This window comes from Denticeps clupeoides, chromosome 5 (genome assembly GCF_900700375.1).
Source record: "Denticeps clupeoides chromosome 5, fDenClu1.1, whole genome shotgun sequence".
Taxonomy (NCBI): Eukaryota; Metazoa; Chordata; class Actinopteri; order Clupeiformes; family Denticipitidae; genus Denticeps; species Denticeps clupeoides.
In genome coordinates, this window is record NC_041711.1 from 24845517 (window position 1) to 24864883 (window position 19367).

The 19367-nt window shown below is 42.0% G+C and overlaps 1 protein-coding gene across 7 annotated transcripts; it reads right to left on the bottom strand.

Moving 5' to 3' along the window:
- Positions 1-40: 40 nt before the first annotated feature.
- Positions 41-18626, bottom strand: tax1bp1b (Tax1 (human T-cell leukemia virus type I) binding protein 1b). Of its 7 annotated transcripts, none has more exons than XM_028980971.1 (18): positions 18518-18626; positions 15972-16164; positions 11996-12098; positions 10595-10785; positions 10270-10428; positions 9303-9451; positions 9069-9159; positions 7902-8087; positions 7518-7769; positions 7098-7250; positions 6518-6587; positions 6308-6429; positions 5982-6107; positions 4573-4659; positions 3173-3365; positions 2801-2955; positions 2184-2272; positions 41-1709 (listed from the first exon to the last, which is right to left on the bottom strand). In XM_028980971.1, exons 2-18 carry the CDS (start codon positions 16146-16148, stop codon positions 1508-1510), a joined length of 2505 nt encoding a protein of 834 aa, XP_028836804.1. In that variant the 5' UTR covers positions 16149-16164; positions 18518-18626; the 3' UTR covers positions 41-1507. The 7 variants fall into 7 exon arrangements, with proteins under 7 accessions (XP_028836804.1, XP_028836805.1, XP_028836803.1 ...); XM_028980972.1 differs by having other exon boundaries at positions 2184-2269; positions 3173-3368; XM_028980970.1 differs by having other exon boundaries at positions 3173-3368.
- Positions 18627-19367: the final 741 nt, after the last annotated feature.

Here is a 19367-nt window from a genome sequence, read left to right on the forward strand (position 1 = left end):
AAATGTAAAAGCCTTCAGACAAAATGGTGAGAAAACACAGTTCTTGGTTAAGCAAGTTTATTGATTATTTATTAAATACTTTAAATACATTTTAAATACCAAAAAATAGGATTTACCAGAATCTTTTTTTCTTCTTACTTTTAGAAGTATGGACATTTGAAGCCTTTTTAATGTGAATCTTGCATAACAGTAGCAACTGGGTTCTGGTTGGCTGAAAAATCAACAATGCATTCACTGCCCAATCACTGCTACATTATTTCATTTAAATTATTCTAAAGGATTCCTGTTTTTAAAAAGGAACTCATGAAGCAGGTACAGAAACAGTCAGGTAATAACTCAATCATAAACCAATGAAATTATTTATATCTGAGCTGGGGGGTGCTTTCTCAACCTGGAAATTAATTGTTCATTAGGATACACTTAAAAAGACATTTAGGCTGTTTTAAAAGTAATTGCTTCCTTAACATTGTCTTTACGTTAAGTTACAGAACACACACAGTAAACTAATCTCTAGGTCCAACAAAAAAAAAAATAAAATCATAAAATAAAAACTTAAACTGGAACATAAGCATGCAACTAAACTGTGAACTATTTTTAAATGCAGCAAATGAAACTAAATATCTAGTAAAGCCTTGAACCTCTGATTGTGAGAACTCTTAAAATATTGTTCTAAAATTGATAACTTTACCATAAAGAGAAAATTCTTGACAGTCACCAGGATGTTTAATGTCTCAAGACCAAGAACACAAAATAAAAGACTTGCGCAAAAGAAAAAAACAACAGGAAACAGAATATGTGTGGATGCAAGCTGAATGAATGAAATGACCCCCGAAACATCCATTGCATGAATTTGAAATAAGACTCACACTGTGGCAGTAAAACAAATATTTAAGGGGAGCAAAAGGTGTGTACGCCAAAAAAAAAAAAAAATCCCATAATATCTTTAGTAGTAAACAGGTTTCAGTATTAAAAATCACTTTCGTGGAACAACATCGGATCCAGAAATGGTCAGTGAAGGTTGCTGTGAACTGTGCACAATAGGTGTGGGATGTAGCTTAGCTCAGTGTTTCAATCCTGCTCCTGGTGACCACCAACACAGTTATGGTCTCTCAAACAAGCAAGCGCCACTCAGAGGTAATTGGCAGATATTCTGTACCACATGAAGTTAAAATCTAAAACAGGTCAGCTGACCTGTCCCCATTCACCAGAAATGCTGATGCTAAGAAAAGAAGACATTTTAAATTTTAAAAAAGATTGGACAATTTAGTTTAGTTTTAAGTAATTATGACATCATGGTACAGATCTGAGCCCAGGCATGTTAGACAGGAGAGACCTTAAAATGCACAGCGCTGCAGGTCCTCAGCAGCAGGATTGGGTAAAACACTGTTCTGTCTGGCGTAGCGCTAGTGAATCCGCAGCACACATCATTGCATTCAGCGTGCAGCGCAATAGACAGTGATAGTGGACAAAAGGTACAGAAGCAGTCTGGACTGTGTGGGGGGAAGTCTCAGTCAAAGTTGAGCACATTGCCATCGAAGTGGGTGAGCACGTGCCTCTCAAAAAGCTGCTGGTCGCATTCGAGGGGGAACTGCTCGCTGCACATGGGACACACCTTCCAGTGGCTCTCTACGTGCTCCTCAAACTTGCTCTGGTCATAGTGAGGTGGGAAGATGACCTCACACAGGGGGCAACGCTTCTGCTGCTCCCCACTGAAGAGAGAAAGCAGAGCAGAACACAAAAATCAGTTACCCTGCTCCAGAGAATAAGAACTATGGATTCACTGAAGACAGAGGACGTCACAGAAGAAAGTGAGAGCAGGTTTTAGCAGGCCTGTGTTAATCAGCAATGCAGGGTCATAAAAATCTGCATCTGTCTATGCGGCGATGTGGGTGGGCTACAAAGCTCACCAGGATAAAAAGACAGCCCGTGGAAATTGGTGTAGTGGGGAGGGGTACAGAGTAGCTGCAACCACATTACGATGCAAAAGAACTTGAAAGACTAAGCTCAGCAAGAAACCTGCAGCATTCTGTGCCACTCCGAAGATTTGAGTGTGGAAATATCTGACGCGTGAATCAATTCTTGCTTCTACTAAAGCACATTGTTTGTAGCCAGAACCTGATACTGCATGAAAGTGTTAAGCCAACGTGGCACATGCTTCAATGGGCCAGCCGGGTGTTTATTACCTGGATTCAAAGCAGAAGGGCATCTGTCCATCGTTGAGGAAGGCGCTGTGAGAGTCACTCACTGCTGGCTGCTCTGGGCCAGTGGCCTGCTGAATGAAAGAAAAAGTCACATAAGTTAAATACTTAAAATTAATTTTAACATATTTCTGGCATAGGAAACAGTAAAAGTATTGTAATTATATATCAGCATAAAATATTTTAAGATCACTGAATATAATAAGCAAATAAGTTATTAAATAAACATCTATTAAGCAATTCATAACATAATTATTGTAAATGATTAAATTGTAACTATCTAAAAATAAATAAAATAATTTTACAATAAATAATATATATATATATATATATACACACACACACACACACACACACACACACACAAATTATATTGTTTGGCATTTGTTCTGGCTGAAAGGTACATATATTTCACCTTAAATCAAATTTGAATGGCCACACTGAAGCTTATAAATTAGGACAAAATAACTGACCGAAGTCAGTTTCATATAAAAATATCCAAATGTCTACGATGATGTATGTGTGTACATACTACAGTAAGCATGCAGTTGGGCATACAACTGTGAGCAAAATTATGTTGAAGGGAGTACAAATATCCTTACATTTGTCTGCTGCTCATTAGGCTCCTCTAGGCCATCTGGCCTGCTAAGGTTGCGTGCTGGTTGTATGCACACCACATTGCTGTCCCACGAAGGCGGCCCCGTTGGAGGCAGCCGAGCGATCGGCTCGTTCAAGAAGTCTTCCACGTCATCTTCATCTGGTTAGGTGGCAGGAAGTGAAATTAGCATTCAAATAAAAGAAATTAGTACGTACAGCATGGATGTCATGACAGGTATTACAGTTCAAAACACAACTATTACAGTTACACACACACCTGGCCCACATCTTCACAATTAATGGTTACACCTTTAAAATGACAATAATGCAGTAATAAGCATGTACAAATTGAGTACTGTGGTTGACCGCGCCCAAACCTTGTGCGTCTGGAGTGGAGTATGGGTTCCTGTACTGTAAATCGGTAGGACGCTGGGGCACCAGAAGAGGGGTGGGGGCGTCCTGGGTATAGGGCAGTGGGTACTGCAGAAGCACTGACTGCACATCCAGACTGTGCTCTTCCTCCTCTCCAGACTGCTTATTGTTCTCTCGGCTGATGTTCCTCTGTAGCTCCTTCTTTGGAAGAAAATTGAGAGATTTAACATGCAGAGCATGGAGATGTTTCCGAGACACATTAAGTTAAAGCCCTGGGGCTGTAACTCATCTAGCAGCAAAACTGAGAAAATACAGTAACTGACTGCAGAACTCCATAGTGACAGACTGCTCGGTGAACAGTAAAGGAAATACTAATGTAGGTCTGTAACCAAACACAGCACTGCAACATCTGAAGTTTAATGACTTGATATACTTCATGAACTGGTCAATCCTACAGAACAGGCACCGTAATGTTGCATCACAACAGCAATCAAACAATAACATTATACAAACATATGCAACATATCTATATAGTTACCATAAAACACTGTACAATTTCATACTGTGTAATATGCCCCATTTTCATTTATATATTTTATTTGTATCATTCAAAAGTCTCAATAATTTAATTTAAAACCAAAATATGCTGCACACTGCTGGGCCAATTTGAACTGCACTGGGCTGAACTATTTAACATTATCATCTGTATGATTTTGCCTAGACCGGTGTCTGCGGGTTCAGACTGGTAAGGGGACGCCCAGGGAGCGCAAAGGATCAAACAATGGGTCAAAGCCACTCAGGAACTCGTGTTCAGGGAGTGACAGAAACTTGTGGGGAGACAAACACACACGCAGAGTTTCACTTTGAAAGTCACCAGTTTGATGGAAAGAGAAAAATCTTTCTCTCCTTTTCTCGTTCTGCGTCAGCAGCCAGCTCCAACTTCGCTTCCCAGACAATACCTCATTCACCACACAACTCCCCACCAGCACAGCGCTTGGGCCCTGCGCTCCCACACAAACAGTTTAATTAGCACCTTCATTAAAAATCGCCTCTGCTTTTCAAAAGCACTGGGAGCCTCCGCTTTTATTGACGTTTCTTCTAGAGGCGCCAATTTCATTTACAGTCTGAACCTCAAATTGGGTCGTTTTTCCTCTGTGAGCCGTGAGCAGCTGTACCTCTAAGCAGTTTTGGGGTCAGTCCTGGACCTAGCTGTGGTCCAGAGTAATTGAATGGAAAAATGCTCTGCTGCACCAATTAAAGAGATATGTTAAACCCTAAACAGGATGAAGATGGAAAGGAGGACTGGGAGGAAGGAGAGAAGTGGATTAGATTACAGACTTCTACGCTAAAAGGAGAAAATGAAACGATCTTTGGAGCGGTCTCTCTCCCTCTCACACACACTCACCCCCTCCAGCTTCTCCTTCTCTTTCTGAAGCTTGGCCAGGCTGTCCTTCAGCTCCTTCAGCTCACGGCCCTTCTCTGCCACCTGACCCTGCATCGGGGGAAGCAACGGCTGAACTTAAGAGAGAGACTAAAGCTAGCTAGACTGGGGAAACATGGCTCAATTTTCTATTTCCCTTAGAAATGAGATCAAGAGTCACACATTCACATTTGATCCAAAGCATATTAACATCTCAGATTTCTCAGGCGTGGTTTCTGTTTCAGTCAACTCCTTTAAATCTGATATGATTGTTGTCAGCAACATCTGTGACTGCAGAAACATCACTGATTATGTGTCTGAAGGAATCAGAGAATGTGCTGAAAACTATAACCGGTTACTCCTAATTTTGTGGATATCGTTCGCCAGAAAGCCAAATGAGAAAATGCAGCAATCCTGCATAACAACAACATTATTTCACAAGGTTCCTTACGCATTTCCAACCGCGTTTTACTCTCAGATGTACACGTCTTATTTATACTGGGTGCCTTTAAATCTTGCGGGACATTAAAAGCCCCCTGATGCAGTCGGTACCATTGTTTGACTTTAAGCAACTAAGGAACATTATCAACAGTCCCTATGGATTTGGTCTGACTCCAGACGTTTTAACAACTAAGAAACAAATCCCTGCAGCTCAGTGGAGGCTGATCCCCCTCAGACTGTCTCTTAAAGGATGAAGATGGAGTACTGAGCGCCAGCAGATACATTAGTCACTGAGGGTGGGGGGTACATCCCTTCGGGTCCACACAGCGCCGTCTCCCTTGGTCGAATAAACAGCTGTAAAAAGTGCCGTCTCCGAAACGCGGGCCGACTCATAAACAATGCTGTCAGGGAAGTCACTGGAATATGCTGATATTATCAAACACAGGCCATCAGGAACAAACCGGGGCTTAAACAACCAAACTTGCTGGGACGACTGACGCGTTACAACACAGATCAACCATCTGAATTTAATTTTGAATCATTTTTATCTGGCCTTTATAGAGTAGAGTCAGGATGGACACAAAACCTTCCCTCTGCAAACAGAGGTCATTGCTTGGCTGTAGACAAAACTGGGCAACCAGAGGCTGGAAGCAACACATCTTTGGGTTTATCTGTTCATATTAACCACAGGAGGTTTATGGGAATTGCCTTTATAATGAGTCCGGGAATGTGCAGGAGCTTAATTCCCTGCTAATTTAATTCACATTCGTACCAAAATAGCAAATGTCAACTGAACACTATACTTTTTTGAAGACAATTGTGACTATGTATATAATATGAAGCTGATGCTTCTAGGTTATTTAATTAAATGGCCTTGTTGAAGCCAAACATGTTAAGCCATCAATGTAGGACTGCTGATTCAGTTCAGGTCTTTAGGTCAAGAGCTAACTGACTTTGAAGCGATCCTCCTCAGCAGCAAGCTGAAGCTTCAGGCTCTCATTGGTCTTCAGCTGCTCCTTCAGCTTCACTTCCATCTTGGTCAACTCATCAACATAGATGCAGCTCCTCTCCTTCTCCTTCTGTGACAAGACCAGTGCAGCATTTAACCTCTGCTTCTCCACAACTACACTAATTCCAAAACAGGATGGTATCATGTTTCACTTTTAAGTCTCAGGGATTAGCAGCGCAGAGCAAAGCACAATAAATCTGCCACTAGCCTTTTACAAGTGAACAAGTATTAGCTGTGGTAAGACAACAGTGAGAACACAAGGCCTCTTACAACCAGCATCTGCTTGATCTTCTTGTATTTCTCATTCTTATCGGACTCTTTCTCTATGCCTTTAAGCTTGCCCTGAATAATAGCATCCAGCACTGCATCGTTGCCATTGTTGCCTGGACTTCCTGTTGGAAGAATCAAAGCACAAAAAGCTGTCACTGCAAGTCACTTTGATCCCCCACTATACACACATTTGAATCATTTTTTTTGTACCTGGTGCTGAGGTCTCTGGACTGGCATTCAGGGAAGCAGCAGCCGCTGCTTCTGGGTTCCTCTTTATTTCCTTAAAAGAAAAACAAACAATCACTATTGGGCTTGTCACAATAGTCTATACCGATACTAATGATGGCACTCGATACTACAACAACAAACACAGGAACGTTTTAATATATATTTGAATAAATAAAGAATAGTTTTAATAGTCAGAACACACACACACACACACAACAAAATTAATAAATAAATAAAAACTTTTAAAAGTGAAAGTACTAGATAATTGGCTTGTCCACATCTTTTAGAAAATCAGATAGTATTTGACAACATTAAATCCCAATACACATAAAGAACTGGGCAGGCATGACAGGATAATTCATAATTTGGATAATTTGGCCTGTACCAATTTGACAACATTCAGACTAGAATTACCTGAATTCAAAGGACAAGGCCTACTTTTAAGAACCATCTGAAACCTTTTCAGTGTGTGCAAAACATGAAAAGCTCAAGAAGAAATCCATGACCAATCAGAAAAAGTCATTAACCTTTTATTGTTTGTAGATGTTTTACAAAATCTCACCCCTTGCTGCTCTGTGAGTTTGGCCACCTGTTTTTGCAGTTTCTGACATTCCTTATATTTGTCCTTGTAGTGTTCCGCAGCCATCTGCAGTCGGAGCTTCAGATCCTCCACTTCCCTGTGAAGCTCCTCCACCAGACCAACCTCTAATTTAAACTAAACACACATAAACACACACGTGCATGTTTAGCTCAATCAGCCAATTAGCAAGAAGAAACCGTATCTATAACATATCTTTTAAATATCATTTAGAAAATGACCAGTTTAATGTCCTGTACTAAAACTGTTGAGCAGCATAACAACTGAGAACAGTCCGATCCCTTTACCTGAATGCCAACAGTCTGAAATACGACACTAGATTAGAATCACCAGTAAATACAGCCACTCGTGAGCGAAAAAAAAAAAAAAAAGGTCACTCCTTACTGCCTCCTGCTGGGCGGTATTCTTCACATGCTCCAGCTCCTGCTGCAGTCGTTTGCACTCCTCATGGGCGCTGGCCTGACCCTGGCGAAGGGAGTCAGTCTCCAGGCGCAGACGATACATATCCGCCATGCTGCGATCTCGCGCACTCGCAGCATCCCCCAGCTCTGCAGACAGCATGGCCACCTGCTGCTGCGTCTCCATCAGCTTCTCCTCCACCTGCCGCAGCTGTTCCTTCAGAGCCTTACTCTCACCCTGAAACACACATAACATGCTGTCAAACAGGCTAAACTGGGTAAAGATACTTCACAGTTTCGCATACAAAGTAGGTTTCAATGTACTGTGTCTGTGTGCATGCAAATGACAGAAAATTGGGAGCTGCGGTACCGAGGGCGAGCAGTTAGCCAGCATCTCCTTATGCTGCTTCTCCTTCTCGGCAAGGCAACTCTTGAGGCGCGTCAGTTCGTCCTTCAGCTGAGCAATGGTGTTCTCCTTATTCACATCCACAGCCTTCAGCATCTGCAACTCTGCGCCCAGTTTGGTGTTCTCCAGCTCACGGTTCTTCAGGTGAATCTATAAAGCAAGTATACTCAATTAAAAAAAAACAGTAAAGGTGAAGGTGACTAATTAAACAACCAATTAAAACAAGGTATGAAACCGAATTCCTGTATTCTTTTCTAAAGGGAGGAAGTAGCATAGTGGACAATTCGCATAGTAACCACGAGACCACAAAGTCACAGGTTCAAATCACACTTACTACCAGTGTCCCATTCTGAGCAAGACACTTAACCATGAGTTGCTCCTTGGGGACTGTCCCTGTAACGACTGATTGTAAGTTGCTCTAGATAAGGGCATCTATTAAATGCCAAAGGTAAATGTATATTCATGATTAATGCAGCGCAGTGAAGCTTTTAGGCTATCATCATGTATTTTCTCCCCTTTCCAAGATATTCCCCATACTCTTGAATGCATGTATTGTGGGAACATCAAAACCATAATAACATGTACTGTTTTTAATAAAGTTGCGACTGTATACTTGATATGAAGAGTTAAAGAGTTAAAAAATGATATATGTATATCCTTAACCTAGTGAATACATTATAATAATAATAATAATAATAATAACATGAGCCACCTACAGAGAAAAGCCACAGGCACTAAACAGAAAAAGGCAAACTAAGTGTTCACCAAGTCTCTGCTAGTGCAACCCATTTCTGCACAATAATTATCCACACAAATCAAAGTCGGGCAACAAGCAGCACTTCTGTGACTCAACCAAACACTGCAGTGTTTTAATTACAACCCAGACTTATGGGAATGCACCAACCAACCCCCACTCACTCAAACACAGAGCAGTTTAAATGAGGTGTAAGGCCAAAATGGGTTTCCGCAGTTCCACTGCCAGTCACTCCCAGTTCCTAGGTCCCAGCCACAAGAAAAGCCAGAGATGAAAAAAAAAATGATGGAACAGACTGTGTTAAAAAAGTGGACCCTTGGTACAGGGCCTGTGTGTGTCCATCTTTTTGCATTTGGAAAGAAACAAGGGACCCTGACCTTATACAGCTCTTTTTCATCCTTCTCATTCTTCAGCTGTGATTCCAGAGCCTCCTTCTCCAGGCTCAACTTCTTCAGACGGTCCTTTAGGCTGTGAGGTCAACCACAGACACAGTCAGTCAACCGGATTACACTCGAATGAATTACAGACTGTTAATCTTGCTGATTTAAATCCCTTTTACTCAAAAAAGAAGGCTGAGTGTGTGTATCCACATCTGCCTGTCTGCCTCTCACCAGTCCAGTTCAGTCTCTTTCTGCAGGCCTTTCTGTGTGACACCAATGAGGTCTTCCTCAAGCTGCAGCACACGGGCTGTGGTCTCCTCCTGCCTCCTCTTCACCTCCTCCCGTTCCTCCTGCAGGCTCTGGAAGGAACCCTGCAGCTCCTGAATACAAAGAGACACACCAAAGTTTGTATAAGCAGGAGAAAATATAGATCCATGGATGGATTGAAAATTAACATGCTTAGTTTTTTATTAGTAATAACTAATAAAAACAGAATTATGCACTTCTGATAACACCATTGCCACCTACTTCAGTCAAATCTCTTGAACACCAGACTCACAGAACCAACCGCAGCAACTAGGTCCCAAAGACATAATTCACACAAAACATATCCCAAAACTTGTCCAATAAGAAAAAAAAATTCAAGTCGAATAAGATACAGAGGTCTCTCAATCCAAAGCTTGAATGAATTTGGATTTCTCTACAGTACACTTTTATGAGCAGATTTTCGGAATTATTATAGTAACACATAAAAAGGATGTATAAAACAGCAGTCGTAAAATTAACAGCGACAGACTAAGAGGCATGTTCTAGTGTAACAGCGGTTTCCCCCCCAGCCCTGAGGAGCCATTAAATACATGTATTACATCAACATAAAACAATCACAACCTAGATGATAATCCTGATAACGTCTGCACCATGATTTATACCTCTGGGTGAGGATGTTGAAGGACAGAGCTTCACACTAGAGGGTGCTGGGACACTAGAATTTTTGGGGGTTGGCGTTCCAGCCAGCAGCCCGCTATTAAAAACACCCGCTAAAATTAGGTGCGATGAAACAACCATGACTCAGCAATAGCTGCGGAACGTCTGTCACTAATAAGCTTTCATTGTTCCACAGTTGCTCACAGCGAATGGAAAAGGAGATAGAGATTTGGCAACCGAAAGATTTTTTTCCTTTGGAATTTTCCTCTCGTACCTGGATCTCCCTCCTCAGCTGGGTGCTGCTCTCATGCTCCTGCTCATACTCCTTCAGCAGCCTCTCCTTCTCCTCCACCAGCTGTGCATTCTCCTTCTGCACAAGCTCCATGGCCTTCACCACCTCCTCCTTCTCCTGACACAGCTCCTCCATTTTTTGCTGAAAAGCAGTCCGAAAAATCAGAGAATGAATGTATTCGATTTTCACTAACTATATTAAATACCCAGCCTATAACAAACTACTGATGTCTACAAATCTCCATTAGTGACGTGTGGTTGATGTGGGGCTAGAGTCATAAACTAGTTTCGTGTTGGTTTGTGCTTACTTCCAGAAAGCTCGCTTTGGTGGTCACCACCAGAATGTCAGAGTTGTTCTCATCCTCCACGGCCAGTAACTCATCTTCAGTTGGGGTGTTGGCACGAAACTGAAAGGGTGTGCTGGCCCCACGGATCTCTCCTTTATGAGTGACATAGCAGAACTGGTAGAACTCCCCATCATCATTAGGAACATAGTATCCTGCAGGGAACCAGTTAGTTAGTGTCTTGTTTAATTTCCATTATTTCAGAGATGTTGCACCACATGATATATTATATATACAGGCACCGTTACACACATATACATATAATACATTCTACATTTACAGCATCTTATACAGCGTGACTTTCAATCAGTAGTTAATGGTGCAACTCAGAGTTATGGGTCTTGCTCAGTGACACAATGGTAGTAAGTTGGGTTTGAACATGTGACCTTGTGGTCTAGTGGTTCATAGGTGAGTGTGTCACCCACTAGGCTACTACCAGCCAATATACACACCCAGACACTATCATTCAAAAGTTTAGGTTAACTTTGAAATATCCTGAGTTTTTTGTCCAGTTGTTGGACAAAAATACTGTCCAGACATTGTCCATTTGTGACTAAGGTAGCTGTTATTGAATGGAATAGCTGAATATGCAAAGAGGTCCACAATCTGCAACAATTAGATACTCTGTTCACCAACCCGGTCACCTGCTGGATCATTAGAAACCCCTTTTTGGAATGATCTTAGCAAAGCTCACGGCAGTCACTCTAAATAAATTAGCCATTAAAGTTCAGACTAGCCGAGTATCTGATGCATTAGCAAATGTGGGTTTAATCATGCAGTAGCACTCATTTTTATTCAAACGAATCATTCATGGAAAACAAGGACATTTCTAAATTATATTTTTAAATGTTATGACAAAGTGAACATACAAAAAAAAAAATGTAAAGGACCCTGTAGTTCCATCCACAGTGACAGAGAACAGCTGATAACTCTGATCAGCTGATTAATGCGGTCTGTCAACCCAAAGTGGTCACAAGGCATCCAAAAAAAAAAAAGGACTGATTTTGCATGTACTTGAACATATGCTTGTGAAGAGCACAGATTTGGACTGGATCCATGCTAGTCACTTTGTGCTTTCTGCCAGAAGTCTACTGCAGACAGGCATTAGAATAATTCACATGTAAATGGATGCATCTCTATGTCGTATAATGTAGATGTATAACATGCAGTTAAACTGTGAAATAAGAATCATTAGCAATTTATCACTATTTGCTAATAGGCAATGATTCACTAAAAGTGAACCTCCAAACACTAAGTTTGATGTTATTGGCATTTGGTAGAACCCTTCAATTCTATCCAATTCTTTAAACACTCAAAGTATTGGTTATGGTTTATGCACTGTCTATAGCAGAAAAAAAAAATCACCTTGAAACACAACAGATCTGTTGATAGCAGTGCCCTCGGTGTACTCCTCAGGCAGAGGAGACCAGAGGAAGGTGTAATAATCCCGGGCTGTGCTCCAGCCAACCTGACACGACAAGAAGAATAAAACAAAATGAGGTGAGCAAGAATCTCGAGGTACATTTTGTCACACAGACATAAACATGGCATGTCAAACGGCTACATTTACCACGAGCCTAAATGTGCGCAGGTCACAATCTCTGGTCTTTGTTATTCAGCTGAGGGTTTACAGTTATTTGGTCCAACAGTGTTTTATAAAATTCAGTCCCTTTCAGAGGAAATGTCCGGGATGCTTGCAAGTGACAAACTCGTCAGCTGTTTTGGCAGGACTCTGTCTCCGCCCCCCCCCTTGCTCAACGCCCTCTCCCCCAGCTGCCACGCTTGCACGGCGGAACCAGCCCTCGTGAATATGTTCACCCCGGTGAGGGCGGCTACAACTCAGCCTCGACAGGAAGAGGAAAATAGGTGAAAATTTTATACATACATCAAAATTCAAAACCAAGATGTAATTAAATGAGCTTTATGTGTTGTTAACCGACGCCTGATTAAGGGGGTTGAGAAAAATAAATCCATAATTCCAGGCTTCAGTCATAAAACTGTCAAGGAAAATCAGACTCACGGCAGCGCGGCTGCGTTTCCCGACATACACGGCGACACATGCGCACGCGGTCCGTCTGTGGCAGCCAGCGCTAGCAGTTGGTGTTCAGATACACGAAAAAGAACAGCTTTTAGGGCCCTAACAAGATACAAGAACAGCAGATGTGTGAACCGAAGCGTCCTTCGCGTCCTCCCCACGCTGGACGCTTTTGCTGTGTTGGACCCCTCTGCTGTCCATGGCAGCACAATGATGTTAGTGTTTAAGAAAAAAAAAAAATCCCCAGAAGTATCAGCACATCGCCCGGGGTGTTAAAGCAATAAAGGGCAGGAAGCCAATAAAAAAACACCCACAGTGGTGCCCACAGTGAATGAGCACCATTAGCCAGCAGTGGACCGGGCTTTGGCTCTCATTAGTGTGGTGGAAGTCGGAGAGGCTCAGGACGCGGGCCGGCCTCTCGCTCACAGAATTGAGTTTGCAGCCAGGAGCTATTAGCTGTTAGCTTTTCCACACACCCAAAAAAAAAAAAAAAAAAAACACGTTTTATGGACAGTCTCATACAAACACAGCAGCCTATGCCTGAAGCACTTGAAGCGATGCACCTCAAACGTAATGAAACGATATTAAGGTTCCTCAGCGCAGGAACGGCGATAGCTGTAATTAACGTTCTTGCATTTAAAAAAAAAAAAAAAAAAAATCACAGATTTGCTCTGGCATAAAGAGCCTGGGCCTTTTTTTTTTTTAACAAAACGCTTAGAGCAAGCGCTGGTAAGCACTTGGCAGGCAGACTGCAGGTGAGCGCTATCGACGGAGCGCGTGAGAGTTCGTTTGCGTGCGCAAAAATCCACAAGTGACTCAAGGAAATTGGCAATGAATCACAACGCGGGGCTGCACACAGCACGGCACTGACAGTGTAATTACACAGGCCTGTTGCACCTCTCCAACAGCTTCTCTGACGACGTGTTCCAACAGTCCAAATATGACGTTTGGGAAGCCTTGCAAATTAGGCCCTTGTGTAAACTTCAAAGCGCCACAGACACCGTGGTGCGTGCTCAAACAGGGGCCAGCCGCCCTGGCATTCACATCACAGGCAGCTCGGATGCTGCAGCCAGCAGCAGCGGCGGCGGCGGCGGCGGCGGATCCACGTCCCAGCAGAGTGGTCTCCCACAACCATTAACATAAAACGTCTTCAGAATATCAGAATATTGCGCAAAACATTGGCACGCCAGGCACAAACCTTCGGTTTCATCTATACAAATATATACGCACACAACACAAGCTCACCCCGCAGCACGCGCAGCGGTAGAATTTGCGAGGAGACGTCAGCTGCAGTTCCCTGCCTGGTCACTGCATGGCGATAGCAGCTAACTGACTGCAGCGGTGGACCGGGGAGGACGGCTCTAGGCGCGTGACTCATGGTGCAGGTATCTGCCTGATATTGTCTGCTCTTGGCACCGCAGCTTGTCTGTCAGCAGAGCCAGTGACACCTCTGAGATTTATGGTCCCCGAACTCTGCATTTATAGGGCGAGTCCGGGTTCCAGTGGCTACAGGTACAGACTGACTGCGTGTGTGCGCACATCATTCAGTGCTGACAATGACTACCATCCTCGTGGGGGAAACCCAGTGTGCCAGATGCTGTGGAATAACTGTGGAGTCCAGAGTCCAAAACCCCCTGATGTCACTGAATAACTTTCATGTCATTTCAAAACACAGAAAACGTACGATATATAGCTCAGCTGGTTAACAATTAACGGCCCCAAAAAATAAAATAAAATAAATACAATATATAAAACCAATCATTAGCACTACACTCTGACAGTACATACCTGCAGACAAGAACAAAACAGCAAATGAACACAACTCTCCTTAACAGAGAGTTGAGGTGGACCAGTGTCAGGATATTATTGCAAAAGGAGGCAGCGGCAGCCAATCAGATCGTCCTTTTGCTTTCTCCCCTCCCCTTTTCTGCTTTGCTGAATTTATGCCACCATAGGCTTCCTCCAGGCACATCCTCTGCACACCCACAAAAACCAACCCCCCAGGAGCACTGCTGCTCTTTTTTTATGGAAGCTCTGCCAGGATGGTCAGTTGAGTCAGAAAGAGCTCCCATCAGAAACAGATCAACTGTGTTTCTTCAGAGGAGTGGAGAGCTACCTCTGAGACATTTCTGGAACATACATCATTGCATGTGGGGGAATAAAAATTATGGACCAGGGGCACAGTGCTCAGGTCCTGTGAACATAACAACTAGTTCTGCAGTAATCATTGGGATTTGCAAAGGTCATACAATTGATGTCAATTTTAACCTGTAACATGAAATATACAAATAACTTAAAACAATGCACTATTTTGTTTCAGACATCAAAGACTTCTTCCATGTGTTCTATCACATTATATAGACATAAAATTATAATGATTCATTATTTATAAAAGAATTTTTTTTAAATGATTCTTTAAAAAAAAAATAAAAAGATTCCTTATTTGACAAAAGTCTGATGTTGAACATTTTAGAAGATTTGGATCTTCTAAGTTAAAGTGCATAATGATAACTGAATCAGATCAGCTAAAATTGAGGAATTCCAACACCAATATGAACTGTAATCCAGCTTCCTTTCCTGAACACCTTGCATTCAAAACACTACCTTTACATGACAGAAGTGCTTATTAACATAAAAAATACAGGGTTATTCCAACTCCTCTCATTTTTTTTCATGTAGGGAAAAAAAAAAATCATCCTAACACTGTGAAAGATAAAAGCTAGTGCTTTGATCCAGTATGAGCAGAACAACCCCCCGCCTGCTCTATTGAAGAACATGTAGACCACCACCCCCCCTTCTCTCTCTCTCTCCCTCTACAGTAGTAGCGTTCTAATCCATTACTGCCAGCGCATTTTGTTTTATGCGCTCATAACCAGCACCGTCTGGGGAAACTCCACCAAGTGGGCCCAGTCAAAACACTCCACTCACTCTGCCAAGCTGCATATTTCATACGCATACTCTCTTTCTCAGTTAAAGCACACAAACACACAGAGGTGCTCACAGGAGAGCTGACATTTATATCCTTTCTATGCCATGTGTAAACATAAAATGTAGTTGGGTTTCATTATGGTAAAGCAAGGCCTTAAGATGTGCCCCAGGGATAGGCTGTTCATTCAGGATAGACATGTTAAAATGATAAACACTGTGTTTTTGGCACATGAAGCAAAAATAATGGACAATCCCAGGAGTCGGTCAATGCACAAATTGAGGATTTTTTTTTTTTTTGCACATTTACTCAACTATCCCCTGCATCATCGTTCGACATCAAATTCAGACAAAAAAACAACAGGAATCCCATGAAGTTACCTTGAATATGCCAACCCAGTCTTTCTGGTGGGGCTTGATGAACTGGGTAAGGGTGTAGTGGCACTCTAGGGCGGCGTTCGGAAGGTAGCTCTTCCCCACATTCTGGAAGATCACATGAGCATAATTGGAGGTTTCCATGGCGCTGCCTGCTGACGTCCCCGCTTGGAAGAAGGCCATCTCTTAATAGATACACCTTAAGCACAACATGATGTAAATTATTATTATTTGCATAGAACACTAAAAAACACATTATCTAGACCATGTACAAAAGAATGCAGGGCTTGTTACATTTATTAGGCAGGGAGGATTTAGATCACCCAGTTTATATGTGGTCACAGAGCAGTAACCAGGAAGGAAGCGGGCCCGTAATCAGAAGGTTGCCGGTTTGAATCTGGACCTGCCAAGGTACCACTGAGCAAAGCACCGTCCCCACACACTGCTCCCAGGGTGCCGGTCATGGCTGCCCACTGCTCACTCAGGGTGATGGGATAAATGCAGAGGACAAATTTCACTGTGTGCACCGTGGGCTGTGCTGCTGTGCATCACATGTGACAATCACTTCACTTTCAGTCATAGTTATTATTAGGCAAAATTATTTGCCACAAATACTTCAAGTGAAACAAAATTCCATTTCTGAACCAGGCCAGGCCGTCTTTGGGGTAGCTGTTCAATTTAGGGAGAAAAGCTGACAATGAATAAATGTGACTTTGCAATTTTTTCCTCCCTCATATAACACAATGTGAAATAATGTCATAAGAGATACATGTCCTTATAGGGAGTAAACATTGTGGACTGAATAAGAAACACGTCAGACAGAATGCGAGCGCATGTGGACGTGATTTAAGCCCCTGCTATTAGAAGCGCTCTGGTAGCGTGCTGATTACATTAGCAAAGCAACTCAGCGGCATGACACGTTTATTATACTGATTCATACAACAGTTAGCTCAGCTTGAGTGATTTGTTTGGAGGGGCGTTTATTAGCAGTGATGCATACTTTGTTGTTACACCCCACACTGGCACAAAATGTTAGAAAAAAAAATTTTGACATGGGAAAATTAACAATACTAAAAAAAATAGCAATACATATTTACATCAGTGATAAATCATGCAGAAGTTAAACACATGGTTTGAGTGGTGTATAAAAAATATGGTCGTATTTAAAATAATGTTTGTGCAAAAATACTCGCTACCATCACCTGTCAAAAAAAGCAGAAAGGTTTGTATAAATCCAGTTACTAATCAGAAGACTTCTGCAATAACGCTGGCAGCGATGTATACATTAACGTACACACGCACACATAGGACAATCTGATTTGGCATTATATATCAATTACTTCTCTGATGCTTTAAAAACTAGGGAAGGTTACTGAAGCCATACAACGGTGATGCTAAATCTAATCTCCTTGATATAGCAGGAAACAAATCGGATCCAATCATATACATTTAACGCAACATGATGACTGTACAATTTCTAGACTAATTTCACACTTTACAGATCTGTTGAGTGAAGAGCTACAGCAACAGTGCTCATGCTGCATAGACTACAGAAGCATTTCTTCTTCCTTTGCCATGATTGTTGTAATGAAGCCATGTAATGAACGCCATGTAATGAACGCCAGATATTCCGATCTGACAACATACTTGCTGATGTTCAAGTGTGATGGCCCTGTGACAGGAAATGGCTTCTGATTACATGCACTGAGTCAGAACAAGCCAATAAACCAGACTTCGGTTAAACCAGGCCTCCACATCAGCACATCGTTAAATGGAATTACAAAAATGTGTAAAGGCAAGGTAAAATAAATAAATCTAATATATGACACTGAAAATGCCAACCCGAAACGCAAAACGAGGGACGGCCTACCGCTGCATGTTTTATTTCTGAACGAATGACAAAACATATTAACAAATGTGCGTTGATAGTAATCTCTTCCTAATCTGATCAGCATACTGCGTAGCAAACTAGAGACATTGTTCTATTCCGCTTGTAACCTTAAGTGCCGACTTTTGTTAGCCTGCTAGCTTAGCCGACTAAAATGTCCCCTAAAACACTAAATAAAACATAACGACGTCTACGGCACACACATGAACAGGAGCTTAAACTGGCAAATTCGAAGCGTGTCAGGAATATTTATTTTATCTACTTTATGCCGTCGATGTTTAGATAATTAGCAAAGCCGTGGCTAATCACTCCCAATGTAAACAATTCAACTTGGCTAGCACTTCGCTAGCACGCTAGCTACGAAGCTCGCAGGCTACAAGGAACTTCAGTCGAAGAGCAATAACATTCAACTCCATCGGAACCGCTGCGCATTGGTTTGATTTAAACGTTATAAGCCTTTTAGCTGATCGTGGGTTTTACAAAGTTAAACGGGACAGCTTGTATAAAACGATAACTTTGAAAAACATAAGCATGGCATTCTGCCGTAACCCACGGGGAAAAAAAAACACAGAATCTATCCCACAAGATTACAGCAAGACAGCACTTGGATTAAAAGAGCAAAGGTACCGATCTGTCGAAGATGTCGTTTTAAAAGTGTACATACCTCATTCCGTGTCGGAGAATCGAACACAGTCCTCGAATAAGTTATTGACGCACTTTACCAGTGTCAGAACATCCCCCGTTTACACTTCCTGTATGACGAGGACGTGATGTCATTTCCGTCCTTTAAAAATGGCCCGAGTATCGAAGATTGAATAAAATGTAATTGTTTTAAAAAGTTGAATCGACTTAAACATTGTCCGTTTAAAATATCACATCTATTTTCCTCGGTGGTTGATTGTGAGGGAAATGTGTGGAGATGTTTTTAAGGTGTTCTCATGTCAGCCTGCATAACAGAATATTTATGTGCACTAATTATGTTTTGTACAACCATAGCAGCATTGAAATAACTCTGAGTTGTATGTGTAGGGATGTGTTTCCGTTGCAGACACAGCATATATAAAATATGATTTGACAGCTTGCATTGTTCGCCACTGGACTGGTTGGATTTTTCAGCAGTTCACATAGGCCTGACAAGTAAATTTGGCATTCGTTCACTGCACATGTGGTTTGATTATAGTTGGATCACTATATATTTTACTGTGTGAAGTATGACTTTGAAATATGGGTTTGACCTTCCATTAATGAACAAGCTGAAATCCCACAATGAACAGCAAGTTTAGGGATGTATGCATAACATTGCTAATGCGGAGACACACCCACCATGCTCACACATGCTCAGCGTGTCATCAGACAGGTTCATATCCAAAGCGACTTACAAAGAGCGTTTAACTATGCAGAGTCATCCATCATCATACGTGTAACCACACAGAAAGTAGAGGCTGAATAAACAAACAAAATAAACGAATATGACGGGCAATTTAATCACAATTGCAACCGTTTACAAGCTAACC

What these genes read in the sequence shown, in the direction of transcription:
- tax1bp1b (XM_028980970.1), bottom strand. Translation starts at nt 16,148, where the DNA reads ATGGCCTTCTTCCAAGCGGGGACGTCAGCAGGCAGCGCCATGGAAACC. An exon ending in AACTCACAGAGCAGCAAGGG is followed by an intron (nt 6,588 to 7,097) that starts GTGAGATTTTGT and finishes TTTTCTTTTAAG; the next exon opens with GAAATAAAGAGGAACCCAGA. An exon ending in CTGAGGAGGATCGCTTCAAA is followed by an intron (nt 4,660 to 5,981) that starts GTCAGTTAGCTC and finishes CCCCCGATGCAG; the next exon opens with GGTCAGGTGGCAGAGAAGGG.